The sequence below is a fragment of the Nematolebias whitei genome, chromosome 17 (genome assembly GCF_014905685.2).
Source record: "Nematolebias whitei isolate Nwh7 chromosome 17, NemWhi1, whole genome shotgun sequence".
In the NCBI taxonomy this organism is placed as follows: domain Eukaryota; kingdom Metazoa; phylum Chordata; class Actinopteri; order Cyprinodontiformes; family Rivulidae; genus Nematolebias; species Nematolebias whitei.
The window spans coordinates 19,151,334-19,169,038 of NC_056514.1; the positions used below are offsets into that span (position 1 = coordinate 19,151,334).

The 17,705-nt window shown below is 39.3% G+C and overlaps 1 protein-coding gene across 1 annotated transcript in view; it reads left to right on the plus strand.

Annotated features, from left to right (window-relative positions):
• The first annotated feature begins 1,085 nt into the window (after positions 1 to 1,085).
• Positions 1,086 to 17,705, plus strand: part of baiap2l1a (BAR/IMD domain containing adaptor protein 2 like 1a) — a 38,595-nt gene continuing 21,975 nt past the window's right edge. Inside the window, exons 1-3 of the mRNA XM_037691623.1 lie at positions 1,086 to 1,429; positions 2,535 to 2,610; positions 2,733 to 2,819. Of these exons, the coding sequence (XP_037547551.1) occupies positions 1,379 to 1,429; positions 2,535 to 2,610; positions 2,733 to 2,819 (214 nt within the window). The 5' untranslated portion in view covers positions 1,086 to 1,378. The remainder of the gene's footprint in view (positions 1,430 to 2,534; positions 2,611 to 2,732; positions 2,820 to 17,705) is intronic.

The window sequence follows — 17,705 nt, forward strand, 5'->3', positions numbered from 1 at the left end:
ATATATATATATATATATATATATATATATATATATGTGTGTGTGTGCGTGTGTGTGTGTGTGTGTGGGGGGGAGGGTTGGGGGGTGTCCCTAATGAGTTTGTTGATTCCTATAAATATTTGGGTATCTTGGTTGACTTGCATCTCTCTTTTAAGCTCCACGTGGAAAACCTAGTAAAGAAACTGAAAGTTAAACTGGGTTTCTTTTTCAGAAACAGATCCTGTCTAACTCTGAACGTTAGGAAACGTCTTGTAACTGTGACTTTCCTTCCCTCCATTGATTACAGTGACATTATTTACATGAACACCGCTACAAGAACCCTGCAGATGTTGGATGCTGTCTATCATGGTGCACTAAGATTCATAACTGGCTGTGATTATCGTACCCACCACTGCACCCTGTATTCACTGGTTAACTGGACATCATTAACTTCACACAGACTCTCTCTGGTACATTTTTATCTTTAAATCACTTCTTGGTCTGTTGCCTTCATACATCTCCTCCTACATGTCTCTGCGTGAGTGCAGCTACAGCGTGCGCTCTCAGGACATTATTACCCGCAGTGTTCCCTCAGTGAGAACTGAACTAAGCAAAAGGGCCTTCTCCTACTCCGCTCCTGTTTCCTGGAATATCTTACAAAAACATTTGAAGCTCTCGACCTTGACCGCTCTAAGTGGCTTTAAGAATCTGCTGGACTCCTGGCAGGGACCAATGCAGACATGCTACTGTTTTTAGTTTTCTACATTCGCCTTAGAATCTAGCTGTTTTGTGCTATTTTTGCCATCTTATTTTAATTTGTTTAAAATAAATAATCTGCATGCCTCTTTTATGATTGTCCATTGTTGTCATCATTCTTTGTTGAACTCAGGTCTCTCTTGTAAATGAGTCCTCGAGTCGAGACTCAACGGGATTAACCTGTCTAAATAAAGGTTGAATGAGTGTGTGCGCGTGTACTTACAGTGTAAATTACGGTTCAACAGCGCCCTCTGTTTGCTTCTGATCACATTACACCACAGTTTGTCTAGAATACGTCATTAGTTAGTTTTTCAATAAGTGTAGCGGAAGAAGCGCCGCTCCACCTGCTGAGGAGAACTTTAATCAGTTACACCTCCCGTGACGTCACAGCTTCCATCCTCCCTCGCTCCGCTCGCGTGCTCACGCTCGCGCTACCCTAAACTCTCGGCTAGGTGTCTCGCTCAGTGTCCCCGTCAGTCAGTCCGCCCCCGGCTGCTGCTGAGCGTCTCTCTGCTTTGAGTCAAGGAGGAGCAGTCAGGGAGCAACTAAACCACCCGAGGACTTCAAACCTGGACTAAACACCTGGCGGACTTTAGTTTGACCCGTCCCTTTAGCTTTTGGTCCTGAAAAACCACCTGCCGCCATGGCTCGGACTCCCGACGGTGTGAGCAAGCTCACTGAAAGTACCTTCAAGGTGAGAGATAATTAATCCAAAATTATTTTAAAAAAACCTGCTGAGTGAATTATGACGGGTTTGAATTAGGCTTGAGAGGGGGAACGATATATTGAAGAGAGATTAAAAAGTTAAAATGTACTAAACTGAAGTACTTTGGCTTTTATTTTGAAAATGTATCCAACAAGATTTATTATAGGAGAAATTCTCCTTTCCAAGAAATATAGTTAAAAAATAACAGCTTGCTATTGGATTATGTTGCGTTTAATCTGATAGAATTTCACATAAACCTGCAGCGGTTCCCAAAACTGGTTAAACTTCTGAGCCTTTCAAATAAAAGCATAATAATTTGTTGCCAACTATTTTCTCTGTTATGAAGAACTCATTCATTTCTAATCTGCATTTTGTAAATTTGAGGTCCTGGAGATTATAGACCCCCAGCTTGGTGTTGTGTGACTCCAGCTTCACTGTTTAAGTCAACCTGCCTTCTTATCAACACACTCAGAACAGATTAAATCAGTCATTTGTTTATGGTTGTGTGATTTTTGTTCAGCCCCACATCTAATCTAATCTAATCATGTTTTCACAGCTGTTTCTCACAGGAGATAAGTTTGATCTCTTCTTTTTTTAATCTTTCTGCTCATCTAACTCACAATTTAAAATATGAGGTCCTAATTGTGATGTCTCTATGAAGAGTCATAGGTTTGTCTGTCAGTCTGAGCAAAGAGGAGGAGAAAAAGGAAATCAAAGGAACCTGTTTGCCTCTGATTTTCTTTCCCCGTCCATATAAACTGTAATCGCTTCATTGTTTTGTTTGTTGAGGGTGTGTCAGGGGAGGAAAACTTGATCGTTGGGACTTTTTCAGGAGCGCCGAGGTTCAAGCCACAAATAATTCAGCGTGGGGACTTTGCTCTTTAGAGGCAGCATAGGTCAAGTTAAAGATTGAGTTTTTTTATTGTTCTTCTCACGTGACAATATTTTTAGCGCAGCACTTGGATTTCTCTCCTCCTCCTCCTCACACTGAAATAGCATTTTTTTCATTCACCTCCCTTTTCTGAATTTTTTTTTTTTTTTTAAACAAAAATGAATAGGATACGTTTTCAACACTTTCTTCCCTTCGTTCCAGAATGTGATGGAGCAGTTCAACCCAAATCTGAGGAACCTGGTCAACCTGGGCAAGAGCTACGAGAAATCTGTCTCGGGTAAACACGGTCAACTTCAGCTGTCAATTCAGGCCTTCTGTGCCCTTTGCAAATGACTTCACCAAGTCTTCCTGGAAGCTGTCTTCTTTGTTGACCTTTGTCTCTCGTTTATTTTGTTGCAGCAATGACTTTAGCTGGAAAAGCCTATTTCGACGCCGTGTCAAAGATAGGAGAGAATGCGATTGTATCTCCGGTCTCCAGAGAGCTTGGTGAGTTTCATACAAGTCCGGTTCGTGTGAAAGGAGGAGGGCGGGGTGGCAGAATCCCTGATGCTATTGTCTAAATGCAGGGAGACCATCAGACATGATGGAAAATGTCATCATTAATGATCCCGATCTGTATATGAATGGAAGTGTTCATATATATAATGTTAACAGTTTAAATGAGGCCTCCAGGTCTGAAAAGTGAAGCCACATTTTGTTTTTCTATTGACTTTTCTCCGTGTTGCAAAATAGTCAAAGCTAAGCTAAAAGGGCTTAAAACGCACTGAAATACCTCGCGCAATTATTTTTGGATGAACATCTACAACTTAATAACTTAATCAACTCGGTTCAAGATGGCTGCCACAGCCAAACGACCCTAGGAAACACAAAAAATGACTTTAACGCAGTCGTCTCTACAGACACTGAGATAAAATATGGTGTAGCCAGTCGTCATCAACACAAGTGCTAGTAGGTTGCACACAGTGGTGCAGTCTACGTGATACGTTAGTATACGCTGTATGCCCACTAGAAAAGCGTGGGAATTTCTGTATACCCACTAAAAGTGCCCAGTGATACGCGACATATCCTCTTCTTTCTTGGGGGGGAGAGACGGTCTGTTTGTGTTCGGCCAGGCGCGTGCGCCACCGCGAGCCGCTCCAGCTATGTGAAGCTAGCGGGAGTGACGCAGAGCATCGCCGGAACAAGGGCAAGGAGGTGTTCAGAATAAAAGTTTAGACCGGATATTGATAGTTTCAAAAGTATCAGTAATGTTTAAAGCCACCAGTTCGAAGTTTTGCGAGCAATAAACAGCAAAACCCTGATTAAACTACGTTTCTTGGTCACATTACTTTACATTAAATTTATTTTTTGCAATCAGCTCAAATTGTAAAAAGAAAAAAAAACTTAATTTAAAACTTTCATATTTACATGAGCCACTTAAAGCCTAAAGAACGTTCATATTTTGTCCGGTTTACTTTGAACTAAAAATAAAATAACTTTATAATAAGAAATATGATATGTGTGTGTGTAACATCTATCCATCTATCCATTGTCTTCTGCTTCCTACGGAGGTGCTTCAGGGAAATCAAAGTAAATTGACAATTACATTGTACTAACCGGTGTACTTTGGTTTCTAAGCACAGTATAAACTGTAGACTGCACCACTGGTTGCACAAGATCTCACTGTGTTAAGGTCAAGCACAGCAACGTTTAGAAAGTTTGTACAGAACATCCTCAACACAAAATGATCTTAGTTTACCACTCTGGTGCAAAATGCATGGTGACGTGCATCACTGCAAGGAATTTTATTTTGAGTTTTTCTTTTTTAACGGCTCGTTTTGAGTCCTCGTGAAGACAAAATGAGGCTCACTTAGAAAATTACGGTCTCATTTTACAATAAAATGGACGAAACAGCAGAATTTGCTTTACAACGGGGTTATTTTTGTGACCTGCTGCTTTCCAATTTGCGTGAGCGTATTTCTTTGTTTTTATTAAAGTCCAGTTGTCTTTCTGAATATCTGGCCCGATCACCAAGTCAAACATGATGAGGCTTTGTAATGGTTGTGCTCTAATCTGGTAACTTTAGTCCTCACTCACTGGAGGATACATCACATCTGTACTTTCTGAACTTATTGGGGTTTGTTTAGATCAGAAACTGAAATATCAGGTCGAAGAGATTGGTAAGACATTAAAAAAAAACTGAGCTTAACGACAACACAAACAAACCCAACAATCTTTAAAACTACTTTTTAATATGTTTTCTCTTGTTTTAATTTCTTGTAACAAATATAGAAAGCGTAATGTTAAAGTAGGTTTTAAATGTAGTTTGTGCTCTGGAGCTACCTCAAGACTCCACTCTTGGTGTTTCTTCGTCAGTCACTCCATTAAATCATGCAACGACTGCACAGTGGATCATAAATGCATCAATATCTCACATTCTTGTGTTCAGCAGTGCAAAATAATTTTAATAATTTGCAGTCACAGACTGCATTCAAACCTTATGTTCTGCTGGGCTTCAGACACATGAAGTGTTGTCGCCGTCATGACGACTGAACTTGTGTTGTGGATGATGTCATCACAATAATATTGTGCACGTGTTCCTAATACTGAGCAGCTCTAAAGTAAAAGCTGTAGCTTAATTAATTAATTTGGCCTGCCTTTAATTTTATTGAAGCTATTTTTTTTATGTTTATGTAAAATGTTTCAACCACGAGTCTTGATTACACAACCTCCATGAACCCAGATTGATGACACTATAAGGAAACTATTAGAATGTTAAAATGACGTCTTGCAGACTTATTGTACACACCAGCACACTATAACTAGTTTAACTCCAAAATAAGCATTTTACTGAACAAAATGTCAGCAATATGTAGTATACGTTATGTGTAGGGATGCACGATATTGGATTTTTGGCCGATATCTGATATGCCAATATGTTCAAACTTGTTTGACCGATTACCAATACAGATATTTTTTTCCCCTAAACCTTCTTACAGAGACTACATAACTTTCTCTGCTGTGGAATTAAAATACATTATTAATCTGCATAGTCTTTGTCAGTTTGACCTGCTGCCAAATACAGATGTCAAAAATGGGGCTGAAAATGATGCAACACTTCAACTTGGATTATGTTTAATGTCAAATTTATTCATGACATTCACTCTAACACAATGACGACACTCAAACGGGGCAAATTTGTAAATTTTCTCAAATCTAAGCTCATCCTGTTTACAAGCGACAAGTGAAAAGTGCATAAATAGTAGTGCATTAATGCAGTTTCTAAAAATAAAAATTAACTTAAAACAGAAGCCTTTTATATCGGTGAGTTATTTTGATGGAATGGTCGATGTTTAACTTTATCACTAATATTGGCCGATACGATAATATTGTGCATTCCTAATTATTCAAGGATTCAAAGTTCTTTATTGTCATTCGCATCACATGTGGTACATGAGATGTAATGAAATTGTGTGCACAGGGTCCCAGTTACATCCAACAATAGCAAAAATATAAAGTGTAAAAAGAAACGGTAAATAAGGATCTAAGACATAAACTAAAATATACGCTAAATGAATGCTCAACGGTACATTAAAAGATCTAAGATATACACTAAACACTAATGGTGCAAAATAATACACAAAACAACAGCAGCACGATTCTCATAAGTTCGGTTCGGCTATAGTTCACACACTAATGCGAGCGTAGTCGGGCTTGGAGCCGACCCCAAAACGAACATAAACTAGGATTTATTCAAAGCATGCAACAAAAATACAGAAACAAGGCTCCAAAAGTGAAAAAGAAATACATCTACAGCAGCATGGTCCTGTTGGCAGAGTGGTTCTGATGACTATTGGCAGAGTGGTTCTGATGACTATTGGCAGAGTGGTTCTGATGACAGTGAGGTTATCTTAGCAGCATGGTCCTGTTGGCACCATGGTACTGTTAGCGGCGTGGTCTTGTTAGCATCGTTAGCAGATCTTGTTAGCAGGTCCAGTCAGCAGCTTGATGATAATAATGACTGCAGCAGCTGCCTCTCAGTCTGCCCTCCAGAACCGGGTCCGGCAGATGTAGAACATCCAAGGTTCCCCTGCGGAACCTGTTCAATATATATCATGTGCATTTTAACTTGTATTACTATCTGTAAAATACTTAGTCATACAAATTCATCCTACTTGCTCCATTATATTCTACCATAGTGTTTACTATTTTTCTTTTGGACCGTGTAAATACTATATTTAATTTTCACGTTTTGGTACCTTATTTTGTACCCTTATTGCATGCTTTAGTATTTATTTGTGTGTTTGTTTGTTTTAGCGAGTTGAATCGGTTCTTCTCATCCTGAACATTTCATTGCATTGTTGACCTTGTGTTAACCGGCACATGACAAATAAACAACATTACATAACAAAAAAATAAATAAATAAATAAGGGTTGCATTTGTAACCCATTGCTTTGATGCCTGCATTTGTTGAAAACGTACTGGATGTTCAGTCCATTTGTCTGACCAATCATATAAAAGAAACAAAACATATTCCAGAGCTCCACAGCCTGCCCCCAGACCTCACTAATTATTGCTTAATTTATATAAAAAGCAACTCCTGCAACATTCCCATTTTCTACATCCTGCAGAACACTTCTTGCTTTACAGAAAAAGTCTTTTGCAAACTACAATATGTTGGACTCTGTCATTTAGACAAACACAATTTAAGCTGCAAATTACTGTCAGTATGAGCTACTAATGAAACTGCAAGTGATCCGTTTCACGCATTTATGTCAGCTTGATGGTGTTGCCGTTTTGTTTCTAGCTCTCAGCATGAAATGTGCTCACATTACTTCCCAAAACATGAAGCGAATTCCTCAACATCATCACAGAATGATTCAAATCAACCCAAATGCCATGCCATATAATAGAAACTGGACAAAATCTCATTAGTGGTGGCCAATTCTGTATAGTGAAAGTGAATCAATCATGCAACCATTTGTAAAAAAGCAACAATAGAACCGTTAAGCAGGAGCAGAAATGATTGTCTAGTTCTCTTATCTCTGGCTCTGATGGAAGTGCTTCTGTCTTTTCTCTGAGTCGACCCATTGAGTGAATAGGTTGTTGTGCTTTTCTACTTTTTCTCCATCCTGTGAGTCATCTCCAATAATTATATCTGTGATAAAATGTAGAGCTGGCCCTGTTGCCTCTCGGTGATCAAAACTGGGCGTAATTACGTTTCGTCATGGTGCTTTCAGGATTCTGCTGCGTCACTCCTGAATGCACAAACGTATAAAACTGGGTTCAAGCCAGCTCGGGTTGAAGCGATGCTATTTTGAGCTTGCCTTAAAAAAAAAAAAAAATTTATATATATATATAAAAGTAAAAAATCACGCCAACATTATTATGTCCTTTTGCATTCACGTCCCTGCTTGCACCCGTTTCCTGAACACGAGACAGAACGACTGGCTGTTACTGAGTGATGCCATCCATGTTGGGTGAACATGTAAACGGAGCAGCAAAATGCCAAATGCTCCCATGTTTTCCCAGATTGTACCATTTATTTTTCCAAAATATACCAAGATAGATTAACTTGATTTCTTTTTTTTTTTTTTTTTAAAAGCTCATTTTTATCCATAAGGGAAATCTATCTCACTGCAAAGTAGAGCAGCAAGTGGTGTGTGTTTTTATCTGTGTAGCATAAAACACACCTTTCATAATGTGCTGTTACAGAATGTCGACCAAGTTTGTTTAGCCACACCCGACAGCCAACAATGGCAGTGTTTCTCAGCTGTCTGTGTCTTCTCTTTGCCGAGATGTGAGCATGTCAGGAGCCGCAGGTGTCGGCTTCAAAACTAAACATTTAGTGTGCATCAAATTCCAGCTGAAAACCAGGAAGTCAAACATTACAAATGAAATGGGAGTTGTGTGTCTTTGGCTTTTTGTTGTGTGATCAAAGTGCGTGTAAACATTGTGACTTCCTTTTCTGCCACCCAACACCTTCCCAAACAAAAATTATTTCCATCCATCCATCATCTTTACCCACTTCCTCCTTTTCGGGTCCCGGGGGTCACCGGTGCCCATGTCCAGCCATCACTGTGTGAGAGGCGGGGGACACCCTGGACAGGTCCAAGTCCATCACAGGGACACATGGAGACAAATGAGACAAACAACCATTCACTCTCTCACTCACACCTAGGGACAATTTAGAGTCACCAATCAGCCTAACATGCATGTTTTTAGTCTGTGGGAAGAAACCGGAGTACCCAGAGAAAACCCAGTCCTCCCCCAGAAAATGTTGAATAAAGTAGATGTGACTTCCTGCATTTTGGTGTATTTTAACTGGTTGTTGAACATCGATGTTTACCTACACTCCGCTACTGTCTAGATCAGGGGTCTGCAATTTGCGGCTCTGGAGCCACGTGCGGCTCTTTGGTCCCTCTGCAGCGGCTCTTTCAAGCTTTGACCAAAACTGACATAAAACTGAATTTTATTGGTTGTCATAACAACTAAAAGGGCTAGTTTTAGCAGTTTTCATGTAATTTATTTAGCAAATATGTGAATACTAGAAACGATACAAGGAGAAAAACATGCTCGCTTTCACTTTACGCTTTATTTCTTCAAAGTAGGATACTTAATTTTTTTTACAATAAAAACAAAATTCACATAGGCCTGCTTACTTTATTGTTTTCATTTTTAGAAATTTGGCAAATGTTTTTTTTTTATTCTTTATAGGAATCTCGTCTTTTATTTTGTCTTAAAATGTAAAAATATCAATAAACATTAAAAATCATGAGATGTTTTTACTTTTATTAAATAGCCCTACTGTCCAGAAAAGTGCCCTCCAACAAACTTAAAGCGGTCTGCAGGCCACCAGTTGAGAATCCCAGTTGTAGCAGGTATTACGGATCCGGACACGTTTAATTTAGTGAACAAAGGGGCAGAAATGGCTCTTTTGATCGTAAAGGTTGCAGACCCCTGGTCTAGATCCTACCCCCCCACCCCCCTTAACTTGACGGTTCTGAGCCTGACTCTGTCCCTGCTCGTTGTTGTCCAACTCCACATGTGAAACCTCCAGGCGCCTCCTCCGTCTGTTCATAGCAGCTGCCTGTGGGCTCCTGGCTAGCTCGGCACTCAGCCCCACCACTCTTTTAGGGGCGGAGGCTCTTTTAAGGGCAGATACGCAAATGTTACTTGAAGAGGCAGCTCAAATGATCGTATCAGTGCTGTTATGTTTAAAATGAGTGTTTATGTAATTATTTTCAATTTACATATCCAGTATAATTTTATTCATTCAAGTCAGTCATATTTGTTCATAACTTTATTATTAGTAAGTTGAGAGTTACCGGATCCAAGCAAACAGTTACTGGAACACACACCCTATCAAAATAAGAGAGTTCCCAGATCCTGTTCTGGTTGGATCTGGCTCAAATTAAGCCCTGTCTACAGCTGATCTTTATTTGATGTCAGATGGATTTAAGATGGCCGCCGCAGCTAGTCAACCTGAGAAAACACAAAACCGCTGAAAACTCAGTCAATTTTACAGATATTGAGCTATAATTTGGTGTGGTAGTAGCTGAGACTTATCCCCATCACATACTTTAAGCACTAATAGATCACACAAAGTCTTTGTTCATAACTTTGGCATGTGGTGTGGTGTGTGTTGCTCATCCCTTCAAAGAATGCTACTATTAATTAATGTAGTTATGCTTGACCTTTGCACTTGTTTTCTGTGAGGGAGTTTTTAAAGGGACATTTCTTTGTTTTCATGACCCCATTTCTAAAACACTTATTTTTAAAAGGCCCTGAATGGCTCAGATAAGAGGTCAACTGGGGTTTCAAACATTTGATAATGCCAATGGAAAAATCAAGGCAGACATGCTCTTGTTTTTAGTATTTCACCCTGTTTTATGGTGCCCTGATTTATTGTTTTATACACTACTCTTAGTTTAACTGCATTTTTACTGTAGTTTATTGTCATTGTCTACTGTTGCTGTTGTCTGTACTTCAAAATGTCCTGACTGGAACAGGTCTCTCTTGTAAATGAGTCCTCGTGGCTCAAAGACTAACCTGTATAAATAAAGGTTGAATGAAAAATATCTTTCTCTTGTATTTCCCTTTTTGTCTGGAATAGATGGCAACACGAGGTGAAAGTATCTCAGCTAAACAACAAAAGCACCAAACAGAAAGAGGAGGCTCCTATCCCACAGATCCAGTCTGTTCCTTGGTTTTCCTCTAAAGTTTGTATAAAACAGGGAAACACTTTGAGATTTGAGAGTTCAAGTGACTCATAAACCTTCCAATCCACTTTTTATTCTAGGAGGCTTCATTTAGCCACACAATTCAATAGACCAGGTGTATTACTGTAGTTTCCTGCTGCAGGCAGGTGTAAAGTTTGTTTTTTTATCTCCTGAAGTGATAGGTTTTGCTTTCTTTTTCTCCGTGGATGGAAAGGTGCAAAAAGAATGCGTCACAAAGCTTGGCAGGTAGGCTTTTAGCTGAAACCGCACTGAGGCATTTACTTGGGCGCTGCTCCTTTTGTCACACGGTTGCTTCGGTTGAGAGTATACTGGCAACAAGGAAATGCTTTTAGTCAGCTGCATGAAAGAAAACTACTGTAGGTACATTTTACCCCACGGCCAGACATTTCCAGAAACTGCCTCCCTGAGACCTGGATTCAAGGAGTCTTGGTGTCAGAGAAAACATTTTCTGTAGCCAAAACACGACAAAGTTCCAATTTCACTTAAAAACGGTGTTGTGTAAACAGGGTCTGTCTTAATTATGTCTCCATTTGATCTCAGTTTCTACTTTTTTTTTCTTTACTCAAATCAGTTACAATTTGGTTTTATTGGTCGCCAAAGTTATCTCACATTTCTCACACTTTCTGCTTACTGAACTAAACTGAGAACGATTTCAGATGTTTGCAGCAATTTTAATGTTAATATATGAGATATAATTTTTGAGATGTTCCAAATTCCTCCGGCTCTCGGAACATTTGAGAACATTTGTGTGTGTCTCCCCCCCACCAATTTGTCTCCCGACAGTTGTAGACTTTAGAGTTGGTTTGCTGAGACTAAAGCTCCACCTGTGCTCCTCTCACTTTAAACTTGATCAGTTCACACAGATTTTTTTATTTTTATGAAAATAAACTAAGAAAAAAAACTCCATAGGGAGTTGTTTTTCCTCTGTACTGAAAGTTTGAAAACCTTGCTAGGGAGTGAATACCTTGAACTCCACCCCTTCCATTTTTACTTTACCCTGTTTTTCAAGCCCAAGTTGAAATTGTTTTAAAGACCAAAGCGCACTGTCATCCAAAAACAATGTCAGGCTGAGATCATTTTTGTTCTTCGTCAAAAAAAATGGCGAGAGTTTCCCCGTTGGTGGCTTTCCTAAGTGATTTTGACTTTGAAGAGGTGCAGCTTCTAAACACTGATTGATGTGGTGATTACACACTCTTGGTAAAATATCAGGCATTTAGCGCTTATCTTCTGACGGGACTACTTTAATTTATATAACAAAATGTCATCTGGACCAGTTTCTTTAAGTGAGAAACATTTCGTCCCCCATCCAGAGGACTTCCTCAGTCTGCGGCCTGCCAACCAGATCTGCCCCATAGGTAGCCTTCACTGCTGTTTCAAGCCACACTCCTGTAGGAATCTCAGAATAGACTTTTAACATGTGCAAAACACACCCATCCAAAACAATCAATCATCACAACAATCAAATGTTTTAGGTCAGATGGTCAACTTGCTGCTCACAGAATCAGCCTGAGGACACCAAGGCCAAAGTGGTTCAGAAAAAGGGTTGTAAGCTCAATCATCCAGACAGATAACAACAAAAAGGGTTAAATCGTGTCATCTGGACCAGATTTGGATGATTGAGTTTGCAACCCTTTTTTTAATTTCTATACACAGTCATCTCTATCTACATGTAATGAGCTGTGTATCTTTACTGAAAAAGAGGACAGAGTTAGGAAAGAACAGAATTTCATTTACAAATGACTCAAACCATAAAAGGAGGAAAACAATTGATGGTCTCATAAATAATTTAAAGGTCAGAGGTCCCACAACTTTTTCCACTATTCTCCTCATCAGTTTAATGCACACTGTAAAAAGTCTCTGCATATCGTCCTGTTGTCAGGTTTTTCCTGTTTGTTCAGTTCATTTCTAATATTGAGTAAATGGTACTTGTTTAGTGAAAGTTTTTATACGTTTGCTTGTCTGTCTGGTAAATGGTCAAAGTTGTTGGTTTTCCATGATCACATGGTATTCCCAAGCATTTTAGATTATTTGTTTATTAGCCTTTTTCAACCAGGCAAATCCCATTGAGATCACAGATCTCTTTTTTTGCAGGAGTGGCCTGGGCCTGAAGGCAGCCTAACATGCAGGTTTTTATACTGTGGGAGGAAACTGGAGTACCCGGAGAAAACCCACTCAGAAAGACCCCTGGTCCAAACTGGGTAGCTTCTTGCTGTGAGGCAACAGTGCTAACACCACACCACTGGCTGCCACAGCTTCTGACCCACTAACGATGTTACTGACTTGTGACCTCATTGGTTGAGTTAAACAAACATTGCTAAAAAAGTTAATAAATAAAGCTGATGCCACAAATTGATTAAATCAATTCGCATTACAGGGCAAATATGCTAATAGGATTTACTTTTTAAATGTTGTTTAAGCTCTGGGGAACATGAGGACACTCAACTCTGTTTTGTGAAACGCACAGGGCCCCTTGATTCCGGCTTTGGGAATTAAAGATCTACAACCCCCAGCCGAACTGCTCTGACCCGCCAGCATTTTATTTTATTTTATTTTTCAAATTTTGAAAGATATCAACCCTAGGTTTACTAGGAATTATCTGCAAAGCAACATATTTTAAACCCTGAAGACACATCTATCTCACTACTACTAATAAAAAAAATAAGTTGCTGAGGGCAAGTTTCAGGATTGATTTGTGACAAATGAGTGGTAGCAAAGGTCAAAGGTTTACAGGACAGTGGTGAGACCAGCTATGGTCTGCAGACAGTGACACTGACAAAAGACGAGAAAGAACTGGAAGTGTCAGAAATGAAGATGTTGAGGTTCTCCTTAGGAGTGACAAGGATGATAAGATTAGGAGTGAGATCATCAGAGGTACAGCACAGGTTGAACAACTGGGAGATGAAGTTGGAGAGACCAGACTGAGATGGTTTGGACATGTCCAGAGAAGGGATAGTGGGTATACTGGTAGAAGGATGTTAGAAATGCAGCTGCCAGGAAAAAGACAAAGAGGAGATCTATGGATGCAGTTAGAGAGGACATGGAGGTAGATGGAGTGAGGAGAATGTGAGATGGAGGATGACTTTGTGTGGAGACCCCTGAAGAGGGAACAGCTAAAAACGATAAGTCTCTGAGAACAATTATCAGAAAGTGAATATTAATGAAGCCTTAATGTAAATAAAAATCAAATTTTCAACAACTTGCCTGTTAATAATGCAGAAACTGTCTCAAATAGGTACATGCTGTACAGAAAGACGGATGTTTTGTCAAGTCAATGTGGTGCTCAGTGACCCGTGACGGTTCTCGTCACACTCCACTCACTCTTATGATCCACGGCCCAAAGACAGGATTCTGCTCCAGTGGAAGTTTCCACACAAAGACCTCTAAAGAGACCAGAAAGTCCCTTAAAACTCAGTAAACCAGAACATTGGAGGAAATGAAGCGCCACCTGTGTTTGTACAACATCACAAACCAGTCAGTGGCTAGTGCATATTTCAGCCAGCCTTTTAATGGAAGGGGTTGTTTGTGTTATCTGAAAACTGACTTGTTAACCTGTTCTGAACTAGTGACCTGTCCAGGGTGTACCCGTCCTCCTGCACAGTGACTGCTGGAGATGGGCACCAGCTCCCACAACCCTGAAAGGAGAAGCATGGATGGATGGATGGATGGCATGTTAGCAATTTTCTCACAACACATCTAAACCTCACTTGTGTATCAGAGCTGTCTTAGATCCACGTTTAGACTGTTGCATGTTGCACGAGGTGAAATCATTTAATCTGGACCTACTAATTCTTGTTTGTTTGCGTATTTTGTGCTATGTACAGATTCAAAGTCAGTGTAACAGATTTTACTTCTACAGCGTTTTTTATCAAAGCATAATACAGTTTCACAAAGTCCCTCTCTTCTTTCTCAAGCCCAGATCATACAGTTAGACAAGTACAATCTCAGATGAACAACAAAACAGAAAAAAAATACTACGGTACTTTGTTATATTATAAAATTAGACCCAGTATGTTGCTGTTCTTTATGGGCGGCTGTGGCTGAGTGGTTAGAGCAGTCGTCCTCCAATGCAAGAGATGGGGGTTCGATTCCACCAGCAGTCACATGTTGAAGTGTCCCTGGGCGAGACACTGAACCCCTCAATGCCTCTGATGTGTGTCCCATCGATATGAATGTGATAAAGCTCTGATTAGTCTTTGTCTAGATCTAATAGAGATCTGTATGAATGGGTAAATGAGGGCACAGATTGTGTTGTAAAGAGCTTTGAGTATCTTGATAAGATAGAAAGGCGTTATATAGTAAGTACAGTCCATTTACCATTTTCGTTGCGCAACAACAATCAACTTGACTCATTTAGTTGTGTGAACATTTAAAAATGTTCTGGAAGACTTCTCAAATGATAGGTTGATTTAAGTTGTCTTGGTTGTGAATCTTAACATTTTAGCAGATTTTATTTATACTATGATGAGTGCAACAAGCATAAAATATATATATTTTTAATTTTCCCCGTTAATGGTTTAAGTTCTTAAAAATAAAACTTTAAAGAAGCGTTTATCAAATTCCAGTTGGTAGGAAGTTCTTTAGACTGCACATGGAACTGCCTTTCTTTTTGAGATGGTCAATGTTTTTTAGCCATAAAAACCGGTAATGTGTCATGAATTATTCCCACAGCAGATATAGAATTGATCAGTGACTATATTATGAATTCATGAAAGGAGTAGCTAATCTATGGCAACACACAGTCTCTACTAGAATAAAGATCGAGATTTTATTTGATCTTGACTCGTATTTATCCCCCAGAAGTTGTAGTGACTTTTGTTTTTCATTTGCAATAAACATTTGTCTTGGGTGAAAAGCAACATGTCAGCAATTTTATTTTGTAAAGAACTTTTTATATTCTTTTGTTAAATAATGTCCTTTGCAGTGCACATTGGCTTCTTGTGCCAACTGAAAAACAAATTTCCCTTTATTTGTTTTTTTGTTTTTAAGAAAACAAGAAAACATTTTTTATAAAATAAAAGACAAAAATTATTTACAATGTAAAGCAGTTGATACCTCTGCTTGTATTTCTTTGAGATCTCTTTTTACAGCTATAATAACATAGAACATGAGGGGGAAAAAAACATTGCGACTTTATTCTTGAACTTGTCTTGATTTTAGTATTTTTAAATTTCATGCCACATTTTTTTTTTTGTCATATGAATGATAATGGAAGAAGCAGATTTTCTTCTTGGTTACACACAGATACTTGTCACATTTGATGCATTTCACAAAGGTTTCACCATTGCAGCTAGCAGTTCTGCATCTTGATACATTTGGGGCATCTTTGGCAAATGGACTACACTTTGCTATTGCACTTTAGGGAAGTGGCTTCACACATCTTCTCTTGGTTGAAGGAACCTTCTCTACTTCACCACTGCTTGTCAGAACTTTCTTGGCTTGCACCAGATTATGCTTGAGAAATTAATTTCTCAGCTAACAACATTCAATGCACTGGAGGATGTCTTTCTTTTGTTTACCTGAGGCCTGGCAGGCAGAGGTGTGTTGGATCCAGCTGTCTGTGGCCAACAGATCAAAAACGATGATTGCTGTGTGGACCATCCACTTTCTGGTGTGGCCTGACATCCGATAGAAACTGATCATGCGATCATACATGTCCACTCCTCCCGTGTTGACATTGTACTCAGACACAGCTGCAGGTCTGGAAACAGTGATGACACTTTACCGGACCATCTCACAGCTGCTTTGTGGTTCCATCCCAAGGGCTATAGAAGCTATGAGAACTGGCATGTTGTCTTGCCACTTGCAAGTTCCAAAGGTTTTCTTATAATAATCTCAAAATTTCCTCTTCCCTTCTGTTGTAGCTGATGATCTCTTGAAATTTCTCTGTTACTTTCTGCTGGGAGTCTGTTTTTCATCACAGTTCATGTTGCAATTAGGCACTTTGCCTGTAGGACATCAAGTAATTTAACTAAGGTGAAGTACCTGTCAACATAAAGATGAGTTCCTTTTCGGTCATCCGAAGCACTGCGTTTCCTCCAATTCCCAGGTTCTCATCTTCAAATGTGTTTTTCCTGCTTCAAAGTCTAAAACCCAACAATTTGGACTGGCAAGACCAAAGACTAAGTCCAGTTGGATTTGGTTTGCCAGGGACAGATTGACATACATGAAAATGACCTGTGAAAGGAGTCATTTGTTCATCTGCAGATACATTTCTCGGTCTTAGTAGTTTACGGCAACGTTGGGTTTTTTTTTTTCAGCAAAAGTCTAACTTTCCAAAGAACATCATTCTTTTTATCCTCAGACACATTCAGATCATTTGTGACTTTGAGTGAGCTTCTGAGCTTGAAGAATCTATTTCTTGTCATAGTCTCATCAGTGATGGGGTCACTAGTCTTTGAAGCCCAGTACATCCTCAGTCGTGGATAGCCAAGGCAAGCCATGTACAGGGACACGCAAGTTTTAAATTCTTCAGGAGTGGTATTGAGACTGGTGCCAGTGACTAACACCTCCAAAAACCTTGTTATCAATGTACTGCTCAAAGTAACCCCAAGACATCTAGTTGTTGTGTGTTTGTGCATTTTCATCCTCTCTTGCTCTCTGCACCACTATAGGAAAAAATATCAAGTTAAGAAAAACATATTGTTAGTATAGAAAATAAAATGTGATTTGGTAGCTTTTTTTCCACAAAAACAAAATAAAACAAAAAAACAGTAATCCCTCGCTACTTCGCGGTTCGTTTAGCGTGAACTCGCTCCATCTTATTCTTTCAAAATAAGATTGGACATGACACACAATTGGCTGATTGATGGATGAGCAGCACAATCGGCATGGAATTTTTATTTAAAATAAATTATTTTAAATTATTTAGTACCTGCTGCACCTTTGTGCAGCCCAGAGCTGCAGGATAAGCTTCCTGCTGCAGCTGATCAGCTGATCTCTGTGCAGAGTGGAGTAGTGGGCGTGGCCAAGAACGCTTGCAAGTGGCAAAGAGCAGAGGAGGGAGAGAGCTGAAATCATGACCTTCTGTGTTCTTTTAGAGCGTTTTAGAAACATTGTTTAGAATACTGCAAGAGTGTTGGAAAGGTTTAAAACGCCATATATATATATATATATATATATATATATATATATATATATATATATATATAT